The 25,883-nt window shown below is 36.3% G+C and overlaps 1 protein-coding gene across 4 annotated transcripts in view; it reads right to left on the reverse strand.

Annotated features, from left to right (window-relative positions):
• The window catches only part of ATP2B1 (ATPase plasma membrane Ca2+ transporting 1), a 61,084-nt gene that overhangs the window by 14,525 nt on the left and 20,676 nt on the right, over positions 1-25,883 (reverse strand). For all 4 annotated transcript variants that reach the window (XM_053942847.1, XM_053942848.1, XM_053942846.1 and 1 more), the window contains exons 2-13: positions 20,031-20,442; positions 15,009-15,206; positions 13,926-14,180; positions 13,720-13,845; positions 13,210-13,353; positions 10,248-10,286; positions 9,744-9,905; positions 8,186-8,400; positions 6,655-6,897; positions 4,048-4,289; positions 1,098-1,335; positions 37-216 (exon numbers count right to left, since the gene is read on the reverse strand). In XM_053942847.1, coding sequence (XP_053798822.1) covers positions 37-216; positions 1,098-1,335; positions 4,048-4,289; positions 6,655-6,897; positions 8,186-8,400; positions 9,744-9,905; positions 10,248-10,286; positions 13,210-13,353; positions 13,720-13,845; positions 13,926-14,180; positions 15,009-15,206; positions 20,031-20,235 — 2,247 coding nt within the window. In that variant the 5' untranslated portion in view covers positions 20,236-20,442. The remainder of the gene's footprint in view (positions 1-36; positions 217-1,097; positions 1,336-4,047; positions 4,290-6,654; positions 6,898-8,185; positions 8,401-9,743; positions 9,906-10,247; positions 10,287-13,209; positions 13,354-13,719; positions 13,846-13,925; positions 14,181-15,008; positions 15,207-20,030; positions 20,443-25,883) is intronic.

Consider the following 25,883-nt stretch of genomic DNA (forward strand, 5'->3'; position numbering starts at 1 on the left):
TCTGTTGATCTACTTGATGAGAGTCAGTATGCTTACCTCTCCTTTTTCATTGCGTATTCTCCTGTTAAAGTCTTTGCCCTCTAAACATAGGAAGTCTTCACCAGGATTCAGAATACCACATTTCAATGCAATAGCACGAGCAGTGTTAATGTTATCACCAGTGACCATACGTACAGTTATGCCTGCACGCTGACACTTTTTTATTGCATCAGGTACCTGTAAAGAAGAAAAAAAACCCCACAGGCTCAGAGACTGTACATTAGTTAAATAAATCTAGACATGTGAGTGAAAGGAATGTTTATGGCTCAGTACAGGATACCTGTTATTTTAAAATGAAGACTGTAGTTATGGAACATTAAAAAAAAATGAAGTAGCATACCACAATTCTTTTCCTAAAAACCACACAAGTTGCAATTCTGGCAAGAGGCTTTGTGCCACTGCTATGTCTGTTCCCCTCCCTCCTGCAATTTTTCAAATACTGCAGTATTCAAAATACCAGAAAAATCCTCATGACATATTAGGCTGTACTGAGTACTGGCATTTTATTTATGATTATGTGAAATAAACTACAGCTCATACTCCACTACTTCATCAATAACTTCTACTGTAAAGTGACAATAGTGCAGATCAGCCCCAATTTCCACATGCATGTGGCATAAAAGCTTTCACTATTGAAAAACCTTACACCTCAACCACAAGCCATACTCCTTGCCCTCAGTTCTCAGGTGACAAGCTCACCTCTCTCCATCATTCCCCATGAGAAGCTGGTTACAAGCACAATGGCTAATCTTATCCAAACCAAAAGTCCTAATACTCCAAGTGGTAAAAAAATAACAAGTTGTTTCATTTACTGAGATCCTGCACAGTAAGTACCTTAAGTTATTAGTTTGTACAGTGCTTCAGCAACACAGCATAAGTGACATTAAGTAGTTTTAATCTGCTTTTAGAGCTCCATTAACTTCCCCTTCAAGAAATTAGATTTTCATTTATTAGCTATGCTTAAGGCATACAATAGCAGTTCAGTTCCTTGTACTCTGCATGAAGAAAAACATGAATCCCATCTAATAGAATCACTGCAGCTTAGCTGGTGACCCTACCTCAGGTCTCACAGGATCTTCAATGCCAACAACAGCAATGCAAGTCAGACCAGTAACGATATCATTTTCATTGTCCCACTCTGGCTCAGGCTCCCCTGCTGGGAAGTCTCTGAATGCCAGGCAGATGGTTCTGAGACCTTCAGAAGCCATTGGCTCAATTACAGTTTTCACAATATCATCGCGGTCCCTAGGTCTAAATACCTTTGGTTCTCCATTAGCACTCAGTATTTTGAAGCACCTGGAAAGAAAGGTTTAAAGAGTTATCAAATTTTAATCAGAAGTTCAACCCACTGAGCTTATCAGTCAACTCCAGTAAGATTCTATAAGCTGTGTTTTTGCTAGACTTGAACACACAGGCACAAAAAGCCAGTAGGGGTATCTCTAAGGTAATCTTCTCTAAACACACTTTACTTCTTCAGTTGCAAAACATACTTTCCATAGAAAGTTAAACTGAGCCAATCATCCTAGGATGAAAGTAATGCCCAACAAATTTCACATACAAACATCAGTTACCTCCCAGAAGTATCCATTTCTCCATGATATGTAAACAGACTGTTGTCTGCACTGGTTGAGTCAGGCAATCCAGTTTCAAGCTCAGCAAAATAATCCCATCTTGTTAACAGCAATACAGTCTCAGGAATAAGTACACTTTCAGAACATGCATGTGCTGCTTGAACAGCTGCAAGCACTAAACTTACAGCACTATAAGAAAACTTAGGTACTGCTACCCTTAAGAAAAAAAAAGTTTGCAGCCCTTCCCCTTCCCCCCAGTCTAAGTGCAGAGAATTCAGAGAGCATCTGGTATGTGAGGCAATGTGAAATATTAAATTAAAAACAAATATTGAAACTGATTTAAATGTTTGTATAGGAGACTAGATTCACCACTATGCACTCTAGCATTTCAATACATGCTCTCCTAGTTATGTTTCTTCATGCCAAAGATGCCACTGCTTTCACGGAGGGCATATATACTTCATTAATATTGATGCCATGAATATAACACTACCAATGATTTTGAACAAGAAACTAAATCTTGCTCATGTGTTCTTTACAAAGTTTTGCCATAAAGTAACACTATTAACCATTAATTTTACAAATTAGTACTACTACAGCACCCGAAAAAAAATAGAATTCAATACTTTCATTAAATATCAAGTTCAGCCTTTGCAGACCCACAAAGATGACAAGTATTACAGTTAAGTGTATAGTATACTATAGATTTAGGGAATTCCCTAAAAGTTTCCACCTCATACAGAAAATTAAAATTAAGCAGTCCATTAGAGCTTCAAAATTCATATCATAACTGAAATTCAAAGTCTATGTCAATTTTTTGATTTTACTTATCTGTTCAAATGTCAGCAATCATTAAGGATATCTAGAGTTAGCTGCAATCATAGGGCTGGTGAAAAATTCAAACATTCCAAAACGACTAAATAGACATAAACAAATTCTATGCAAAACCACACTGGAACTCACTTCAGATATTTGACTTAGTGATAAGGAAAGAAAAAAGAAAGTACTCTACCTGCAAACATTTCTGAATTTTTTCTACACTTACAAGTGACTCATTTGTGTCTTATAAATGTTCATGTTTAAGTTTCAGTATTCAAGTGTAGTTACATATGGTGTAATATAGAAGGAGCAGCACAACTGACAAACCCGATTACAAGTACTGCATAGGAAGCAGCTTATGATGGCTAAATCTTTGTCCTATTCAGTGCATACTCTGAAGTAGTTTCCCATTTAGACACTATTCCTATAATATCCAAATCAGTCTAGGTTTTCTTGTTCTTTTCCAAATGCCCTTAATTATTTATTTCTTATTTCAGTTACTAAGTCAACCACATGAGTCTGGGATGACTGAGTTCTAGCAACTTCTACAATTCAGTTGTCCAATATTATAAGTTACGAAATACTTCAGAAGGTAGAAGTAATGTGAATATAGTCACACCTATTCATTGATAAGGTTTGGCTTAAAGTCTAGCTGTGCAAAAAAAAAGTAAAGATTTTAAGTTCCATATCAAGAGGAACAAGAGTCCTTTAAAGACTGACATTTAGTTCTGAGCACAAAAGTTGAGGAGAAGGAAGAGTTCATATTTTTTCTTTAGTACAGTAGTACTTTCCTAGGTAATGATTTGGGGAGCTATTAACAAACAAAAAAATAAAATTTAACTGATTCATATAATCGATGTGCTCCTCAGACTAGAAACAGTTTGACATCAGAACGAAAACAGGCCTGGCTACCAACTGCTGTTCCTAGAGAACATGATACATGCGTGTTTGACGTCTCTCCTCACCTAGTTAGGAGCTATCACAGCTGCCTTCAGAACCTATAAAGGTTTGTCCCAGTGGTACCTAATCTCTCACTAAGTCTAATCTTATCCTAATAAATCCTTTATAGGTGGGCAGATGGATAAGGAAGCAATTGCTTTGTCACATTAAAGCCCCTCAAGTTGCTCGAACATTCAAGTTCAATCTCCTGTTAAAATGATCAACTTCAACAGAAAGTTGCAAAGTCTAAGCAATAATATGCTAAAAGTAATCACTTTTCAAAGGTACAGGCTCTTCCTGGAATTTAGGCATATCAACTGATGGGACTTTACTATAAGGCAGGTGAGCATTTTGATCAACCACACCTAAAAGTAAAATAGTTTAACTAAAGCAGGAGACCATCTCTTTCTTTTTTCTTTTGTTTTGAGGGGTAGGGCTGGGGTGTTTGAAGTAAAGTAACTAAAGTGCTAATGGCCCATCTTACTGTAGAAAATCAAACACCTTAAGGAGACAAGCCGTGAAGCTGCAGTCACTAGGGAATAGGACTGCTGCACTTATCTGTGATTAGAGAAACAAGTATTTCACAGACTATGTCACAATGTTTAGCATGTCAGTCTCTCCACCCATCACAACATTTAGCGAAAGTTAAATGCTGAATCACAGTAATAGTTGTTCTTACTTTTTAAGAACTATCTCAGAGGCACCTTTACTGAATATCCGGAAACTGCCATCAGAGTTTTTCAACACAGTACTCATCGATTTTCTAACAGAGTTGAAGGTGTACACTTTGTACAAATCCTCTTCTGGTATCTCATTTCTTACATCCTGATAATCACGTTTTAAATCCAAGAGCAATCCCAACAAGGCACATTCAGTTTTATTTCCAACATGACGTGGTAGGCCACCTTCTTTTTCAGGAGGCTGCAAGAAGAACAAGAACCATCACTGAATAGGTTGACTTATAAACCACTGAAGCACAGCACTTAGAAAACAAGGAAGGACAAGCTTAGTGCTGGGATGGGGAAGTTTTCCTTTTTAGTAATTACTTAATAAATTCCTATGAGTCATAATCCAAAGTCATACTGCTGCTTTTTAAAAGTAACTTCTGTACCTATTTATGATCTTTCAATCCTTCAGAAATCACCCATTAAGTTTGTATCAGCCCCAACATGACCTTTCTAAAATACATGTTCCATTACTTTAAATATTTATCTGATCAATTGAGTGTAGACCCTGAAGAATTGTTTTGGATTTTAAAAGTACAGATAAGTTCACATATACTGACTTCAGCAAGCTAAATAGCATTATTTCTGCTAAATTAAAGTATCCTCTCCTGTAATAATGCTTCAATGACTTAGAATATGACCACATCACCTGTTAGCCTTCTTCTGAACAAACTAAGTCTTTAAGCTTCTTAAGTCTCACTACAAGTTCTGTTTTCCAGGCCATGGCCTATTTAACTGGAAAGAGTTCAGAAACAAGTTTCCAATCCTTTAATACCAGAAAAAGTTTCTTATCTCAACAATGTGGGATATACACATACTAGTCCTATAAAAAGTATTTCTCTCAAAATGTTTGAGCTTCTATACATGTAACACTGAACTGTTTTTGCAGAAAAAAAAAAGGGAGAAGCACTTACTTAATCTGACATGTCTCAGGTGGCTAGAACTGAACTACATTAATCACAAGTCAGTGGTCCATTTTCATTGTTTAGAGCTGCAAGATTTAGAATTTGGCTGTACTGAATACTCACAATTTGAAAACATTCACTTTAATGTGCAGTTTAAGACATCCAGTTCTGGGTGCCCCAGTATGAGAGATACCAACATCCAGGTGTAAGTGCATCCATGGCACACAAAGATAATACAGAGACTCAAGCACCTGACATACGAGGATGAGCTGAAAGGGCTGGGACTGTTCAGTCGGGAGAAGACAACACTCTGGGAGAGAAACTTTTTGGTGGGTACTGAATGCCTGAATTAGGCAGGTGGTTGGAAGAATGGTAAGGACTGTCTAGCCAGACCTTCCTACTGGTACCCAGTGAGAGGACAACAGGCAATGGATACAAACGGAAGATTTTGAAACTCCATTTTAAGATAAGGAAACATCCTTTACTCTAAGGGTGATAAAATAGTTGATCAGGCTGCCCAAAAGGTTGCAAAGTCTCCATCCTCTGAGATTCTTAAATCCTGAGTGAGTGTCTGAGCAATGTGCTCTGGCTGACTCCACTTTGATCAGGAGGAGTGGATCAGAGGTTCTCTCAAGAGGTCCCTTTTAGCCCTCTGATTCTGTAAAGCAGCCTAACTCTACTGCAGTGGATGTAATTCAGTTAAAATTGTGGTAATCAGGGACTTGGGTCATCTTACATACACCTACCTTGTTCTTGATTTAGAAAGAGCTTTAGAAAACACTGTGACACTCTTGCTATAATTCATTATAGAATTTCCATCTTGTTTCAGAGAAATCAGGGCTGTCAAACTTTGTGCTGCCTCAAGTACTGCTATTGTGGAAAGTCTTGCAGACATACCATTTTTATTGGCTGATAAGTAGCTTTTGAACTGAGTTTTCACTGCTATTTGTGTACAAAGCCTCCATAGTGGAGGCTTCTATAAAATATTGAAATGCTAATTCATTTACTAAATGCTACTTATTTTTATTGCCTGAAGAATGTAAGTTAAACAACATGTTGGGATAACTACAGCAAGGAAGCTATATTTAGAGTTTTAGAAAATAATGCACACAAAATGTTAAATAATACACTATTTAAAATGTGTAACAGTTCATTAGTCTTTCATTTCAAAACATTTTGCAAGTTTCAAACAAGATTTTTGCAAATATGTTACAATTCTAAAGTTTACAAACTTATACAGCAGTAGCTGGAATAAAAATCCATTAAAATCCTTACCTGTAGTTACATTTTTCATTATATTTTATTTAATGTATTACTCTTAAATATTAATTGTTTAATATTTATTTTTAAGTAGCATTCAAATCCAGGCAAGACACTCTTCAAGTGGGGTAAACAGCCCACTAAAAACAAACAACTTTGAAACTGGAAGGAAATTATCTTGAGATTTTATCTTTGAATTATCAGTTCTAACTGAAATAAGCTTTTTTTTTCCCTTGAGTTTCAAATGAATGGTTGAGCAATTTACAGCAGGTACAAAATACCTTACCCTGCATTATACCACACATTTACACCGAAACTGCCTGTGGCCATCAGACAATTTACATCTTTTGAGGAAGTTACTCAGTTATCGTGATTGGAATGAAAAAATCCACTTACCAGTATTTTGGAAGTATAAGCACAATTAACAGAAATTCCTGTCACAAGATAAGCCATAGTTTTCTCTGGAATAGCTTCTGGCTCTGGAATTTTTTTATAATGTTTTTCATTGATGTAGGCTTGGACCACTGTCATTCTGTTCATAGTCAATGTTCCTGTTTTATCTGAGCAAATAGCTGTTGCATTGCCCATAGTTTCACATGCATCCAGATGTCTCACCAAGTTATTATCTTTCATCATTTTCTAAGGAAATAAAAGCAGTTAACAGCAATCCATGACCATTACTTTACTTCAGAAATTCTCATTTATGGGATCCAGTCTTACACAGCACTTCCAGAAAACACTCAGTCATTAAGTCAACTGGCATATTTCAGAGGAAGAACTTGCAGCTGCCACTTTCTGTATAGATTCCTCCAAGTCCATTATGCCACAGTAAACCTTATTTTGAACAAGGTACATAAATACAGTTTTAATCTCCTGTACCTGCATGTCACACTGACTATTGATACTATTCAGACTGTTAGGAGCAAACAATATAACAATATTTAGAAACTGAGAAGTTTTTAACAATATTTAGGAATTAAGAGGTAAAGTTTGAGCTTTACCAGATACAATGTTTAAAAAGTGTTTCTGCTTACGAGAAAGGTCTAATGTAGCCTATTTGATCTATCTTAAGATCAGATAATACAGATTTCAAAGATCCTAGATTCAGACTTATAATCAAATACAAAGTGGAACTTAATGTTTCAACTAAAATAGTGAGGGTTACATGAGTAACATAGATTAAATATCAGTTTAAATTCTTTCCTTAACAGGCTTGTATAGTATTTTCATCTCAAAGAGGAAGATGAATTTCAAATTATACAATAAGGCCACTACTAGTAAGTGCTGTAAGTTACTAATTTAGAACACAGCCTAAGCACCCATCATCTTTACAATTAGATTTTAGATAAATAATCAGTCTCAGCATTCTGATGCAGTAAGAAAATTAAGAAAACACAGAGCTTAAGTTAAAAAAACATGCTGCTTAGTAAGCAGAAAACAAAATGCTTTACACTATTCAGTATTAAAAAACCAATCAATCTGGAAGCTTTCATAGCAGTTGTTTAATGCATCAGCTAGGTACAAGTTCAGATTTACAGCAAAGTTTGTTATTTACAAACTGTAAGACATCTGTTTTGTGAGCAAATGCTATAATGCATATGCCATACTGCATATGCAATACTGAACCCATTCATCTTGAGCTGGTGGCAACAGGCTGGCAATGCTCACTGTCAGTGAGTATCCATTCAAAGATGAAGAAAAGTAGTGCAGGAGAATTCTTATGCAGTTCAGAAAACAAGAAAAGCAAAGCAAACGCCGCAAAAAGCTTATTCCCAGTCTAAAATATATATATATATATATATATATATATATATATATATATATATATATATATATATGTGATGCAGCATAACTCAGTTTGCATTTAACAGCTAATGAATATGCCCACCTACCTTAAAAAAAATCTATTTGCCTTCTACCTACTTACCTTAACAGAGTAAGCCAGAGATATAGTGACTGCAAGCGGAAGACCTTCTGGTACCGCCACCACCAAGACTGTAACTCCAATAATGAAGAACTTCACAAAATACTGAATATAAATTGGGGTACATTCAGCAAGCCAAGGTCTCTTCTGAACCCAGAAGGTATCAATTACAAAATATAACACAAGGATAATGACTGTGATTGCAGACATCAACAAACCTTGTTAAAAAGAGAATAAACAAGTTTAAGAAATTATCTCAAATATTTGGCAATACAGACTGTAGATACATGCAAATATCTGCCCTTATACAAGCTAGATTAGAACTAAAGTTTCAAACAGGCATGTCAAAATATGGAGGCAGTCCTCAGAGGTATTCCAGCTTCCAATGCAAATATTTCCTCATGCATTTCACCTAGAAATTCCTAGAAATCTTTTTTTCTCCAATTTAATTGAAAAGCATGGAGCTATTAGTAACAGGACAGACCAATATGTAAAGTCAATTGACTAAGCAGAACAAGAAGTGAAAAAATTCAGGAGGCCTTCACCAATTTTATGCTGACTGATTCAGTAGAGTGCTTCAGTGCAGTCTCAAAGCAGGAGGACAGGAAAATCCATGCATGAAGTAGATGAGTATTAAGGCTGTGTGGGGAACTATAATGGGTCAAAAGGTACATAAAGGAAAACAACACTTCTTGGAAGACATGAAAAAAAAATCTTTGATGAGGACAGTAGTTTACAGTATACATATAATGGAATTCTTTAATCTCATTGAAAAATTAATATCACTATATACAATTGCAAAGTGTTACAGCTAAAAGTTTCATTTCAGCTCCATTTCAGGCTGTAACTGTCTAATGATGCAAATGCTAAAGTCAGCCTTCTTGAGTTGTGGGCTGGGTTACAAGTCTTCTTGAAATTCCTTCCAGCCTGAGCCTTTCAAAATTTTACATGGACCAAATTATATCCTGAAATATTTGAATTAAACCACTATATACTAGATAATATAGCCTAAATTTTATACTGAACTTCACTGTTGTTTTAGCCTACTTTCAAGCAGCAACAGCCTACCAAATATTTTGACAAGGCAGCTGAATATTAGCTGATAGAAAAGTAGGAAGTCAATAAAAATGTTATGTATCAGCAAGGCATATGTTAAGTGGAAAATTCTAAGCCTCTGAAAGTACTAGAGATAATCTCGTTGACTGTACCACATTTTCCAGGCTTCACTCAACTTACAGTTCTCTTAGTACATTGCTAAATGCTATATCTAACCTAAAAAGACCTTCCGTAACATTTGTCCAATGTTATGAAACTGGAATTTTCCCTCCTAGAAGCTGACACTTAAAAGCCTGACTCTATTTAAATTAAGAAAAAATAAATGCCATCCACACAACATAGTCTGAGAGGCCATCAGCATACTCAGGCACAGCAGCATACTTACATGCATTAGAATTTTGCACTTAAGTAGCCAGCCTTGAGTGGTTTGATTATTTTATCTCCTCACAAACTATGCATACTCCAACTTTTTTTAACATGACATCAACATAAGGAGAGATTTTACCTGCTTTGCCAATCTGAACTGCGAGCTTTGTGAGTTTGCCTTGGAGAACTGACTTTTCCTTCTTTGGCAAGTTTGCTTTTTTCTTGTCTTTCTCATCTCCATCTCCACCATCCTCACTCTTCAGTGGCTGCATTTCCATGGCTGCACCATCCTGAGCTTTAGCTAGAAGTTAAGATGAATAAAAGTTTAGTCACTGGTGAGTCTCCCAAATCAAGGATACATAAAAAGTTTAATATCCGGCTCCACTAAATATAATAGCACTGAGTATTATCTTGTATCCAGAGAGGCCATACTATACATGAATGTTTAAATAAATGTACTGTATACAGGGGATAGAATACCAGGTTCAGTGAAACATTTGTTTTGGGCAGATTCACTTATGCCATCTTTACCATAAGCACTTTGGATATAAGCATTCAGTATGCACTTTTATAGGGAAGTCTGTATTCATCTACACTCTTAGGAAACAGATTTGCAAGAAAGAATCAGAGAACCTACATTTACCTTTGTTACGGTTTTCAACAGCTCCATCTTGCTTTTTACCTGCCAGAGAAGGGAAAAAGTTGTGTTTTAAGCTGGCTGTGCAGAATTCATTCCTTTTTTTATGTTTTTTTACAAAAACTACATTACTCTTCTAAAACAGGAAACTGCATTTTAAAAAATAGTAAAACATGTAAATCAGCTCACAGAAACAACTCATGGCTCTTTTTGGACTTTAACACTGCAGCAGTCTTGTATGGGAAAAGTAATCTACCATGGTTAAGTTTGCACAAATTACTGATACTGACACTTATGGCTTGTGAGGAAAGCTTCACAAAAGACTCCCTGACATGTTTTTCTAGGAAAGGTATTTGTGACAATTAAGTGATTCTGGTGGCCTCCATCTTGCTGTGTTCTTCCAATACTTGCCACCAGTATCTGACTACCTCTGTAAATAAACTAAAGGGTCTCACTTTGAGAAACAGTGCTTTTGTACAACATTGCAGAAGCTACTGTAGTATAAAATATTTATATATCCATAGCAAAGCTTAGTAGAGGTACAGCACTGGATTACCATTTACACAAACATAGCATAAACAAGCAGAGCACTTACACAAGCACAAATCTGTAGGCAATATACCATACATCACTGTGAGAATAGCTCAAGTTCGTAATAAAACATCACTCCTACCTGTGTTCAGAAATGGGGCTCAACAAGAGATTATAAAGAAGGACAGTGAAATAATGAAATAATTTAAAAAGTGAAATATTAAAGGTTGGAAGACTAACATATCGTGTGTTGTTTTGGGAGGCTTAGAAAGTGACAAACTTTATTTCTAAATAGAGGAAGCGAGGGTTATAATTACTGTTTGTGATAACCTAAAATGAAAGCGCAAAATTGAGAAACTTAGAACAAAACCCAAACATTTTCAGTATTACTGGTAATTCACCAAGTCTTTGGCCTTAGGTTATATAGACCGAAATTTAAAAGAGTACTCAGGTAGAATAAAATCAAGTTATCAAGCAGCCTGTTTGGCATGACATTTAATACCTCCACTACACCATTACTGTAGAAACAGTCTGATTTCTATACATAAGATTTCTCCCAGTGTTCTCACAACAGCTGAACAGAGAGAGAAAAAAAAAAAAAAAAAAAAAAAAAAAAAAAAAAAAAAAAAAAAAAAAAAAAAAAGCATATTCACTTTCTCCAGAAGATGCCACCTCGGACTTCTTAAGAACTCATCATTGTTTCCTGGTTTTGTATTTGTTCTCCCCTAGTTCCCCATTTCCTCTTTCAAGAGCCAAGTTCTACATTTGAGTTACTTGTAACTCCTTGTACACACATTTGCTTTCACTCTGAACCGTGCCATACACAACCAGCTAAATATAGTCACTTTAATCTCCTTAACATTCACAGGGAAGTTAATTTAGTTTAACCTGAGTTTTATCAAGGAGAATCTTATTAGGAACCTAACTTAAGGGAAAAAGGAACCCATCTATCTTGGGAGACAAAAAAAACCCACAAGTGCTTGGGTCCTCGGAAACACCAAAACACTACTTGCCAAAGAGACTTCTGCTTTTAGAATAATAAACACTGGCAGAATATTAATAAAAGTTATAATCCACTCCATATCTCCTGCAGCAGCTGGTACTGTTATTTGTTTCATTCTCCTTCCTCTGTAAGGGGAAGAGCACAGGATGGCAACTGTTTCACACTAATGACTGCAAGTGTTGCAGGTCAGCTTTCGCTTTTCGCTGTCATGCTTGAGCCTGAAATTAACTTAGAACTTTCAATTCTTCTTGTAACATTTTTTTTTAACTTGTAAAGAAACTCGCTAGTTTTTTTCAAGTTTCAAGAAGGGTCAGAATTGTAAAGTATTGGTGGGTTAGGACAAGACAAAAAAACTTAAATTTCAATTCCTGCACAGAGCACACATTTTAGCAATTGCCTATTGAACTTGAAAGTCTCTGAGAATATTAAACACATTTCTGTGTAAATTTTCCATTATTGTCTTATATCCCTCTGATTAAAAAAAATAGTATACATTGGTTTATAATTTAATTTTTTGTTCTAGTGCCAAGAAGCCCTAGACTTAGTCCCATCCAGAGGACTGCATAATGGCTTAATGAAAAATTTCACCATGAAGCTCAGTCCTGAACATGCCTTGTGAGCAGTACTATCAAAACATTACTGCTTAACATTTCTAAGCTTTGATTCTCAAGATAAAGACTAAGGTTAGATAAGTGACCTTATAATAAGGAAGACAGCCCATTTCATTCTTCACAGAAGGGCTCCAAAATATGCTCAGTTATAAGCCCTTCATCCTTCCAAAAACTAAGTTACAAGGAATTTGTGTTGTGTATATCTCTGAGCATTCAAAATTTCACCTCTGAAGGAGTGGCAGAAATGCCACTCAAAATGCCACAGAAAATGTCTGCTCATTTTTTTTTATCAAAATCAGTAATATATGTTTAAGTTATCCACAAGCTCAGCAGTATGAAAGACCTACGCTTCTCCCCTTCAAGTGTTATGGAAGAACTCCCTATAAGGGGCATTTTCTATCTGTCAAATGCAGAACTAGATACTTATTAGGTTGAACTTCATAATAACTTGTTTTCCATAAATAAGTATTTGCTATTAGACATCAATGTACCCTGAAGTTACACAAGATGAGAATTTAACTATTTATGCATGGTATGTATGGCTAGTTAGGAATTGCAAACTGGAATTGCAAACTTTCCAAACTCTGACTGATCAATGAGATCTGAAGTTTAACTAAATTCCATGTGACAAGAGTTAGTACTAGTGGTGCACTCTCAGGTCACTGGACCTAAATTGTTTTTCCTGTGAAACCTACAGAAGGTATGAGTTTTCAAAAAAGCTTTCTGGCTTTGAATGACCAGAATACGTTTTTATCCATTAATATTTAAAAATTCACCACCATCCCCACTCTCATGCCAAGGTATTTAAGATTAATATGCCTACTTTTCTTTTCCTTCTTTTCTTTTTCCTTCTCCTTCTCCTCTTCATCTCCTCCAGCCCCAAGTAAGGTAAAGATGATTCCAGTCTGAGAGTTCACACCTACAGCAGTAACCACCATTCTTCCAGAGCCTTCCATCACATGTGTACCTGAAAGATTGAACCAGGATTTCCACTGAGACGTGGCAGGGCACACAAGTACTTTGAGGAAATAAGCTTTTAAACTTGACTTTGATGAAACTCTGAGCTGTGTATATGTACCACTGTGCTCCCCTAAAGCTTTAGCTGCCAAAGCTATCTGGAAAGTAAACCCATAAGCAACTACACCAAATGTTTATCAGTTTTATACGTCTGATCACTCCAACAAAGTTCTGAGCTTTTTGGACTGGTTTGGGATAATTCTAGGAGTCAACCTAGACAAAAAATCAATTTGCTAGTTATAACCACAAAATTTTAAATAACTAGCTTACTGCAGAAACAAACTACTTTATTAAAAAATTGTCAAATGCTACACACCTGACAGCAGCATAGGATCTCTGTCCAGAGATTTCTTGACATGATCAGATTCCCCAGTCAGCGAGCTTTCATCAATTTTGAGGTCATTTCCTTGAATGAGTACACCATCAGCCGGTAAAAGGTCACCTACGAGAGATCACTGAGTTTGTTGACTGCAGTTCCTTTTTTAAAAATAAAAGAAAGTTCAACTTTAAAAATATGTTTACCGTATTTCACTTGTGCAATATCTCCAACAATTATGTCAGCTACTGGTATTTGGATGACTTGGCCACCTCTGATGACTGTGAATTTCTGTTCTTGTTCAATACGGCTCTGCAATCCCCGAAATTGTTTCTCTTTACTCCAGTCATTGAAAGCTGTTACTAATACCACACAAACTACAGATAGGAGGATTGCTGCTCCTTCAATCCAACCTGCTTCAGATTCCTCCTCTTCTTCACCAACATTTACTGATCCACATACTGCAGAAAACAGGTTTTAGATTTAAGAAAGTTCACAAAGATATTTCAACAATGAAAGTTCTGACAAACAAAAAACTTACAGCTGCTAAACATTTTCCATGCTTGTCTTCTCTGCAATTTAACCTTCATTTCCATAAGGGTAATGCACAAAGAAGCTAAAGAATCTGAAAGCTAGAGCAACTTGAGGAAGTTAAACCACGCTGCTTATCTGAACACAAGAGAAGTTGATATAGAGAAAGTTTCCCATCCTTATTTTGTTAAATGATGGCATAAGAATGCCAGACTGGTAAACAACATTCTGCTTTGTCAACATATCCCACTTAACATTTGTCTTAACAAACCAGATATCACTGCAAAAAATTCAGTTAAATGAAGTCCCAATCCCTTTATTTTCTGCTTAGAAGTATAAATATAGCTTCATTTCTTAAATTATCAAGTTACCAGTGTCATATCACAAATCAAGGAAAATTTAAGACTTGCTGACTCCCCAGAGAAAGCCCATGACTGCAAATTATAAATTGCTTAAATATTTGAGGCAAAGCTAAAAAAAAACCTCACTTGCACAGAGACTGGATTTCAAACAAGTCCTTGTTCCTGCTGCTTGTAATTTACCTTTGGTTAGAATAATACCAGATCGTGACAGAGGAAATCTCATGTTGCCCTTTTAAGGCAAGCTAGAGTTTTAGTAATGTGCTCTCAATAAGGAACAATAAGCTTCTTTTCCACTGACTTACTGTCTCCCATCAGATTTACAGTATAGACATGCTGAACCAGGAAAGTCAGTAGTATAATAATAGTAGATACCTACTTTTCAAGAAGTTTACTTACATGATTCATTTCCTCCTGGAGGATGGTAAAAAGAAAGGCCCAAGGATACTACGGCTGCAATTTCTAATATAATTAGTGTAACGTCCTGTAGTGCTTCCCATACTAACTGAAGAAATGTTTTTGGCTTTTTAGGAGGTATAAAGTTCTTCCCAAAAACTGCTTCTCTCCTTTCTATATCTGCTGGATTTCCACTTAAACCTATTTAACAATAAGACAAAGTTAGTGACACACACATTTCACCCTCACATTAGAAGTGACTGAAGTTTCCCACTCATGGAATCAAGTCCCACTCCATATTTCAGTAACAAACCAAAAAAAAAAAACACATCTCAAACATAACTATGTAAGTAATACCCTTAAATCAGAATCACTATGGAAAGCCAGCTATATTTTACAATTCTCACCTTGCCAAAATAAAGTTGATGGTCTACCTGCTTAATATGTCACTTAATATGACATAGGAACAGAGTAATAATAACACACATACCTTCGTTCAAAGTAAACAAGTTTGCAAGACAAGATCATTAGTAGAGTTACTACTATTGAGACTGAGTAGCACCATAAAGCTTTAGCAAGACCACAGCCCGTGAAGGCAGCTCTGGTTCCCAGTGTAGGGATTCTGTATTCAGACACAACATCCTAGGATCCTAAAAGTAATGTAACATTTATAATGAGATGTTTATTATAATTAAAAATGTAACTATTATAATTATTATATTTCCATAATAATTATTATATAAAATACTATTAAAAGTTGTTGAAGCTCTCTGCAGGCATCATGTGGAAAGATGCAACCACTTTATGATGCTGCTTCCACCTGGAGTGATGGTAGTTATTTGCTCTTTTGAAGCTTCACTTTTTTATCTCCTCTCACACAGAGAGAGCCCATGTTTAGCACTATGCCAGGTCTGTCACCTCAGTTTTGTACCTATCTTCTTTCTTATATGGCATATATGAGTCCTTCTCTGTCTCAACTCTTGTACTATCCTGAAGTGACACTAGCAGACAAGAGTGAGGGGCCTACATGAAAGGCTACAGCATGTTTCAAGAGCTTGCCAAGATCTTAAAGGAATAAGAATAAAGGAATACCAAGTATTTTCAGTGCAAAGTCATGCACTCAAGGTCCTCTGTGAGCACATCTCCTGGCTACTCCTCTAAAAATTTCCAGCTGACTAACCCACCATTCAGAATTAAGCTTATTTTTTAAATCAAAATTGCCAAACTTCAAGGCATGTTCAGAGCAAAGGTATGGATACTTCAATCATATTGACCCCAAGGTTATGATTAGCACCAGCTTGAAGACAACTATTTTCTTAGTAGCAATTTTTTAAAGTAGCTAATTCAACTGCTTAGTGATAAAGGCATTGCAAACATGCTAGGTGATAAATAAAAACAGTGGCCACTGCAGCTGGCTTTCATAATAAGGGGGGGTATTTAACACCTCTGACAGACATTTCCAAGAATCATCACACATTTCAAGACACTTAGCAAAGGTTACTGAGCTGCAAAGCTCAATTTTAAATACTAACAACTGCTATGGAATTACTTAACTGAAAAGCAAACTATATGCAGATCTCTTCAAAAGAGAAATTAAACATATTCTGTGTATATGACAAATTACATTTATTCCAACAGTCTTCAATTCACCTTGAATTCATGTCTTTGAAGGTTTAATTAAAAGGAGAAATTATACTCATTAGCCATAACCTTATACTCCTTGCAGTTCAAGCTTTAAGGTGCTTACTTTCACTCTCAACTCAAAGAGCACTGCAAGACTATTTTCAAAATCAAACTATACATTACAGGATCTACAGAAACTCAGGACAGCATGGTCATTCCAAAAGGCTGGGCCATATTGCTATTTTGCAAAAGATACTACTTCTCTATTCCTTTAACATGGCAGAGTTTGGAAATTTATTTACATAAATTATGTAAATGTTAGCAACATCACTCTCTTCCTCCCTTTCCAGGGTACCACAGTGCAGAACATCAGAAGTACACAACAAAGGTCTTTGAAAAATGAAAAGTGTTTCCAAATGAGGCTATATAGAGTCAAGCTACTATCAGAACCACTTAGTGAAGATTAGTAAATAAGCCTAGCAAAGATAAAAACCATTGTATTTTTAGTATACACTATAATACACCATGCACCATTACTGAACTTGCTACATTTACCAGACAGCTGCCAATTTCACAGTTCACAATCTACAATCCTGAGATCAAAACTACTGCCATTATATTTTTAATTATGTGTCTTAACTAGGGCAATTTATGTTATTTGGGGTTAAGTTTGAAAAATATTAGCCAAGGTACTAGTTAATGCTTCATATTTTTATGAGAAATATATATATATATATGTCCAGAATATTAGACAGGTTTTTGCTACTAAAGATACATCAAACATTAATTTTGCACATTTGCATACATGTAAGTAGTAAAGTCTGCTCAGTGTCCTTTTTTTTAAGTAATACTGGTGAAGGATTGTTCCTATTTCTCATTTCAAATCAGATAAGTTTGATCCAAATTTTGCCTCAAAATAGACGTTGTCTTACATTGTCAACAACTTCACAGCAAGAAATGGAACAAGCTGAACTCATCCTCTGTGTACCATGTCAGAACTACCTGTACTTTTCCTGTGAAGCCCCTGGTAACTACGTAGCGGTAAGAGTGTCATTGTCATAAAGAAAGCATGTGATTAGGAAAAAGTGTCATAGGACCTTGCAGGTATACACACGAGGTTTTAGAGAGCTAGTATTAGCCTAATGCATAACAGTTTTCTGCAAGATCTTCCCTAGACTTTTTTCCTTTAGTATTGTCTCCCTTTCTATACTTACGGTTAGAATTTGACAAAAGCAGAGACCTAGTTCTACCTGTACAGGAGCTCTCCAGTACTACCTCCAAAAATTTATAGCAAGTTACCTGACAGAGGCTGATTCTCTAAAATTTCGTGTTGTGGTTTGGAGTCAAAATGACACCTCTGTTGGATGCTCTGTTCTAACTCAATTAACCTTTTCTGAGCCTGTTAACATGTTCAACTGTTGAGTCTTTAGTGTGTTTATGAGCTTCTCTCATACTTAAAAAAGGATGGTACCCTTTTATTAAGTCAGAGACTGTATGTAACTGAATGCAGTGTATATCTAAATGTCAAATCCTTTTGAAAGTTAAAGGCCTTGATCACACAGCCCTCAGTACAGAATAATCAATCTGCAGGAAAAGGCATCCAGCCCTTGAGTTTTAGTTCGTTGACATGTGACATGTTTAGTAACCTACATATTTGTTATATTAAGAGACAAAGTGAATCCTGCAGTATACAAGGAATTTGGTGCTTAGTGCGTCGTGGCTACGTAAAATTCTATGTCCACCTAGATTGCAATAATAATGGACATTTAACCTTGCAGGTCACTGTACAACAGAATTCAACTCTTGCTTCAATTCCCAGTTGTAGAAACTTTTCCTTTCACGGAGAAAGGAAACTGCCTTTCAATACTATGCAACAGGTCAACAGGGTAACGAGAGCCAATTGCTCCTGAGCTGTGTCACACTGCTTATACACTACAGTGCTTCACACACATGCACTGTACTGTACAACTGCCAAGGAACAGAAGTTTGTACTGCTCACATTCTATAAACTTCTTCATCCTGAAATTGGTCTACTCCCATTCACTGGTAGTTCAGCCATGTTAACTGGCTACTATCAGGTAAGAGGAACACTGTTCATCTACTGATAATTCCAGGAGTTCAGAAATCTGGCTTCAAAAGCAGATCAAGCCAAAACATGCTAAATGCAGATGTACCCAAAGGTACCTTACGGCATTAGTAGGCTGTTCTTGGTCCAAGAAGACAAATCTTTCCAAAGCATTTCTGAAGAACAGAAAGCAACGGCTCTCCAGGATTAAGACAGCAGGTACTTTACTGCTACCAACATGACACCACATCGGTTAAAATCTATGTGAGTCCTTGAATGCAGAGACACTACAATTTGTCCAAATATTGATTTTGGTAATTCTCAATTGCTCTCAACAGCAGGACTTCACAATAAGTTTCAGTTAATGTTTTTACATATCTTTATTTAAGTACAGTTTACTGCAAGTACTACAGTGTGTAGATACTACAGTACCTTATGAAGTATGATTTCCATCTTTCACAAATACACGTAATAGTTTTCATTTACATTGGAAGAAAGCAGAAAGAAAAAGCCAGGTCTTAAGGAGAACTTCTGGAAGGTTCTCAAGAAGGAGACTTAATACATTTATTTACTTATTTCTTCACATTTGTACAGTCTCTCTTGGAGTAATAACTCTAGATAGCAAAAGCATGGTGTAGCCACACTTTACAGAATGCCACTAAGTCCAACATGGTAGAGACTCCATAAGAGATGCTTACTTCTAGGGAATAAGATTGTATAATCTCTTTGCAAACCTTCCACTAAGAGTACATGTCAATGCTTCAAGTTATATTGGTAGTTATTTTGCATAGCTCAAATGAAATCTACAGAAATACAGCAGATTTAAAAACTAGATCCTGCTATTAAGAATCCAACGTAACACAAATGGAAAACATGTAATCAATTTCAAAAATTGCTGCATTAGCAAGTGCAAGAACTAGGTAGCCACACAGAAGCATTAATTAGCCCTGCATTAGAATATTAAAACCCTGTGCTCTGCAACAGCATGATCTGAATTGTGAACTATAGGTCATATGAACTATTCAGAAAACTGATGTTTTCACAGTGAGTTAAACACTGCTATGTTGCATTGCTGTTTCATATGTGGATGTCTACCTCAATGAATTTTGTTCTAAGTGCAACTTCATTAATACAACATCTCACATGCAGCTACACCAACTGAAAAAAAACTCTTGCTTTCTTATTACCATGACATACTTCTGTTTTAAAGGAACAAGAACCAATATTTTGTTATGGTAACTAAAATGCTTTTGCAAACTGTTCTATTAAGAAAGCAGTTTGCTGACTAAGGCTTTTCCTAAATGGAGCTTCCTCAATAAGTGTTAAAATTTACTTACCTTCATTTGGTGAAGTTTTCAACTTTGTACAGATACCATGTACATCACCATAGCATTCCTGTATTTTATGCAGTGCATCTGCAGCTCGAAGTTCCATAAGAGAACGGAGCTCTGCAAGAGTAACTCCAAAATCTCCATGATTAGCTTCTTTTACAGCATTTTTTACGCTGCTATATGCAACTGAGTTGTTTGCCATGTCACCCATGATGCATGCAGTCTTTAGCGTAGACAGTTTCCAGCAAGGAACAAAATTTCAACTTAAAATATTTCCAAAAGAAAAATATATCCTTTGGGTATGAAGACAGTCAGGAGAGCAGACACATCACCCAAGCAAGAGAGCCCGTCTGGAGAGATATCTTTGAGGTTGTCCCATGGTGCGTTCTGTTCCCCAAAGCCAAAAGGCATGTACAGTCTAGAGAGAGAATAAATACACATTCAGTTACATAACAGCTATACTGAAATGCATTGTAAGACAATCCTTACTCTTTATACCAAGATTACAGAACAAATTTCTTTTTTAATTTCCTATAGTATTTTCAGTTTGCATTCCACAGGCAAGAGTGACAAGGAAGGAAATGGATGTTTCCCATCCTAAAACAACCTTGCATTATTGGATTTCCTTAAATCATTAACTTTGTAACAACTGTTGCCTTTAACACTGGCATTTTCCTTCAAATGTTCATATGATTCATCATCAAGCAGCAACCTTTAAAAATACCTAAAATTAAATCTGTTTCCAGGGAAATGGAAACATCCACAAGTGATGTCACATGGGGAAAGAGCATGATCAAGGTAAAAATCCCCACTTTCCAATGACTCCCTCACCTCAGAGTTTGGAAGAGCAAGCTGTTTTGTGTTCCCATTAATTCATTTGTGCAAAGCTCAAGAAAAAACTTCAAGACTAAGCTAGCCCACACATGAAGTACTTTTGTATTCTAAGTAGGATTATATCTTCAGGCAGACCTAGCTCTTAATAAATTTTTCACATCCATACAGTTTTAGCCCTGCTCCAGCTCACTTCATCACAACTCAAGCCTTGCACAATATCTCCATTTAATTCTTTGAAGAGAGGGGGAAATTGCACAATATCACCTTTCTGCAGAAGGGATGATAAACTGAGAGCAGTTTTTCCATCTGATGATCTATGTATTGTAGCTGAGAAATTATCATCTAGCCACAGGACTCTGAACTTGCACAGGCATTCTATACATAATCCCTGCTCAGCTGATGTATCTTGCATGTACACGTGTAGCTACACAACAGTGCAGCACACACATAAACTCCTCATGCCTGTGTAAAGATTTGCTGTGTGCCAAAACCAGATTTCTGATCACGTAAATCAGCTTTATTGGCAGGACAAAGTGCAATAAGCATGTGTAACAACATATTCCCCCACAAAACATGACTGCCGGGCTCAGATGAACAATAACTTGGACACTTCCAGGTCAACAAGACCCTCAGGTGTCATATGTCTAGCAGAGGCAAAAATATGAAGGCAAAGCATCAGCAAACAAAAGATTTCTAGCTATTCCCTGCCAGGTTAGAGGACTGTTTGGCTGAGCTGCTGAGTCAGTGTTAAAGTAAAGGTATAAGCACCCAATTACCAGAAATTTAAGGTCTTGGTTCCAGGAAAGACTCAGATTTCTGCTCTGGAAATAATCTGTTGCAGCTATACTAAATCTATCATTTTAAGCACCATGCCACAGTACTTTTTCTGCCCTGAGAACAACCACTAACACTGTAAACCCCTGAACTGATGTCACCTGACCACAAGTGACAGGCCCATCTCTGGCAGAGCTACAACTTCTACAACTGCAACTGCTCTTCTCTTCCTGTCACAGGAGATTCTGAGAAAACCACTGTCCATGGCTGTTTTCCAGAGAGTGACACAAAGCATAAATCAATCAATATTCATATGCATAAAACTTCCAACATTCTATAACATCAAAAAAGTTCTTAATTTAAAAATTAATTTTAAATCTTCGTTGTTTTCTCTGTTACTTGCAAGAAAATGTTGCAACAGTTGAAGAGTCCATGATGATGGTGTTAACCTGCATGCTAGGATATAGTTTTGATTAAGACTCTAATGTGTTCTGTTAGAGTATCCTGCAAGTGAAGAATTTCATGCAAACTGTGTATGAAAGTTTTCTTTAAAGACACGCCACATTGTTATCTAATGCCCAAAAACTGGGGGTTGTTGTCCAGCTGGTCGCCTAGGAGGATTTATCAGCTGGCATCTGATCATAAGCTATGACAGTATAACAAGAAGCAGATCAGGCAAATGAGTTTGTATAGCTATGGAGAAGATGCTGCAGCTGCTAATTAGGCAAAAATAGACCAAGCAGAAGGCCCCACAACCAATTACATCAAACTTGATTCAATTTTAATTAAGAAAAGCTCTGTTCAAGCCTCTGGCAGGAGCCCTGTACTTGATGCCCAAATACACCCAAATCCAAGAGAAAAAGGATAGGAAAAGCTACAGCTCCAGTTACTGTTCACTTGTCATCAAAAAATTTTAAGATTTTCTGTCTCCAAATATATGCATAGAGTGGGCCAAACTTGCTTTTATACACAACTAAACTTAAGAGCAGTAACTCTGCTTAGTCATAACTCAGTGTGCTTTGCACTCCACTTCTAACCTCTCTATGCATCCATATCAATTTTTACTAATAAATAACAATCCAGATTAGTCATTAATAAGTTTATACTGAAGGGGGTCCTCATATACTCTCTAAATGCCATCCCAACATACCAATGGACCCTTAGGGTTCACAGGAAAATTCAGTAAGCATTCATTAACTACAAAAACAGTGCAGTTCTACAGATCAGCTCTAGTAGTGATACAAATTATTTGGTACATTCATGTTATCAAGGAGCTGTGGAAAATTGAAAGGAACAGCGTGAAGACTTCTGAATACTGAACAAGTGCAGTGTTGCTCCAGACCATCAAAATTTAATTAAACATTGTCAATTTTTACACAAAATCAGACCAGGATCTGCTTCAGTAGACATTTTAACAGAGAGAGATTCTTGTCATACAGGTACAGGATAGACTTAGTTTAACACAGATTTTTCTGTAGGAATCAACAAAGAAACTTTCTTTAAGAAATATCCTTAATGCAGTTTTGATGTAAAATCTTGCAACATTCAATCAGTTTCTGTTACAGCAAGTTCCAAGAGTCCACTTCTGTAATATTAGTGGCGATGCATAATGAAACTATTACAACTGCAATTTAGTAGCATAAAAGAAAGTGCATTTTAAAGCTACAAAGATCATCTAATAGTATTTATCTTCTCAACTAATGAAATATTTTATTTGTTTTCACCAGTGTTTCAGTTCTCAATTATTACATATCATTTGAAATAACTGAATAGCATGAGCTCTGAAGCACTATAGTTTACAGCAACTCACTTCAAACTTCTAATCTGTTAATATCTCAAATTTTAAATTCAAGAAACAGCTATCAAGCTAAAACTCATTTATACACCAATGATGAAGTTTCAGCCTATTTAAAGTTTAATTCAGTTGAAGTTTTGTGTTAGTGTCCAGCTTAAGCAAGCTGCATACAAAGTTATTAAGATGTCTATCTTTCATTAGATACATTAACTTTTGGATAATACTTTATCACTGACACCTGGTTTATCCCTTTATATCAAGTGAGACTAGGAATAACTTAAAAGCTATTTTCTGTCACACTTAAGTGACTAAAAATTGAACTGCAGAGGCACATTTCAATAGCAGCACATACTCTCACAGGTAGGATTCAGATACTTATGTAAATCTCTCCTTGCTGCTCTTTGGTTGTAGTAACCTCACTGACACATCATATCATTGTAGCTTCTTATGAGGAATAACTTCCTTATCCAAATCAAATCACTATTTATTGCTAAGGGACTGTGTTTTGTTACCAAAGACACTAATTCAAACCCATAACCCATTAAACAAAGGTTAAACCACTTTGCCAGTGTTGGAAGTTCAACAACATCATAAGCTTCTGTAGTTGGACTGGAGAAAGGAAAAGCTCTAAACAGAAGTCTACATGTAGAGATGCTTACCAAAGCATGAAGAGACTACAGATTACTTGTCTATTTAGTGCTACCAGAACATTCTGCACTGACCAAATTAGAAACTGCAACATGTTTTTTGAAGTGTTCCTGTGGTGGCACAATTAGTATCGCCCAGATGCACAGGACCTAGCATACCTTAGACCCCTATCCAAGCTTTTCCTATGATTACATTTACATTTAATACTTGTTTCACTAACCTACAAGGAAACACAATTTTCTTAATCAATATTAAAACACTTAAGTGCACTCACACCTCAGGAGTCAAAACTTCAGCAATTATGAATCCTGTATCGTTCAATTTAATTTATACATCTGCTTGAACAGTCTGCATTCAGATATTGAGCATTAGCTGATAGGATTTGACCTTCAGCAACACACTAAAACTGGGCCCTGTAATATAGGAAAGGGCTTGCAAAGTGATGATCTCAGGAAAGCCTTTGTTTAATCTAATTAGTTCAATGAATACCAGACAGATCTGCATATCAAGAAGCTGTTGTGATAAAAACTGCCCCCACATGTTTCAGTTGTCATGCCTTTTAACCTGTCTACAGCTTCAAAGATATTGAAAAAATATAATATTTTTTTGCATACTTCAGTTTGGGTTTGGGTGTGATCCACAGCTTCAAGCCATCACATTACATTGCAGGGGTCTGGGGAAGAAAGAAGGGAAGTTGTCTGCAATATTATTATAATGGAATATTATTACAATGAAAAGTAACTGCAACTGAGAAAGTAACCTGGAAATCAAACTCAAATTGACTGAGGTCTTGTGCTCTGAAGGGTCAAACTTCTTACTCTAAGAGACAGATCCTCCCACCTACTTGACAGGCTACAGAAACTCACCAGCTGTTTCACAAGGAATATGAGTGAATGCTAATGAAGCAAAACATTAATACAGAATAGTATGCATTTACAAGTCTCTGTTCTGTAAGTTAAAATGTGCCTAACTGAACAAATAGGAGTTAAGTAATTTCAGTGCCTTGCTATTGTTTTAGAGCAAACATCTCGGACAGCCTGGTTTATGAAAAGACATGTACAAGTAGACTGAAGAACTAAGAGGCAAAGGGCACGAACAAAGTTTTTAGCATACCATCTTCAGCATTAAATATGCCCAACAGTGTTGCAAAGACAAGTTTCAGTTATTAGAGCTTATGTGCTATAAACTGTAAATTCATCAAAGGTCACGACTTTTGCTTAGTTTTCAAAGAGAAATCTGATTTAATTCTGAAGCCTAATCTCCTGGGAAGCAGATGTACTTACCTATCGGAAATAAAAACTGGCCTAGATTCTGCGTTGGATCTAAACACTAGTATTGTCCCTGCTCACTGCAGGGAGGTTAGACAAGATGGCATTTAAAGGTCCTTTCAACCCAAATTATTCTGTGATTCTGTGATTTATGGCACTTAATCTAAAGGATTTCTGCTGCCTACTGTGATTGACACTTGTAGAAATCATTTCATCCATTGGTGGTTTCTTTCCTTTAAGACCCCAAATTTATTTCTTATTGAAATTATAGCAAACAAATTAGGACTTCAGTCTGAAGTCGGTTTGGTAGTAGTACAAATTACACAGGTTCTGCATAATTTTCCTCCTGTTTTGGTAGTAGCAAGGAAAAACTGTATGTCTTGAAGGTGAGTTATTATGGCATGAAGGACAAAAGCTTCTCTTACAAAGCAGCTTGGTCCACAGCCTCTGCCAGGAGCCCAGCAAGCAAGCAGACATTTTGTTATGCCATCAACCATCTGCACAGGCCTGCATTGCCCTGCCTTGTCCAAGCCATGGCCT

The sequence above is a fragment of the Vidua chalybeata genome, chromosome 5, assembly GCF_026979565.1.
Source record: "Vidua chalybeata isolate OUT-0048 chromosome 5, bVidCha1 merged haplotype, whole genome shotgun sequence".
NCBI classification, from domain to species: domain Eukaryota; kingdom Metazoa; phylum Chordata; class Aves; order Passeriformes; family Viduidae; genus Vidua; species Vidua chalybeata.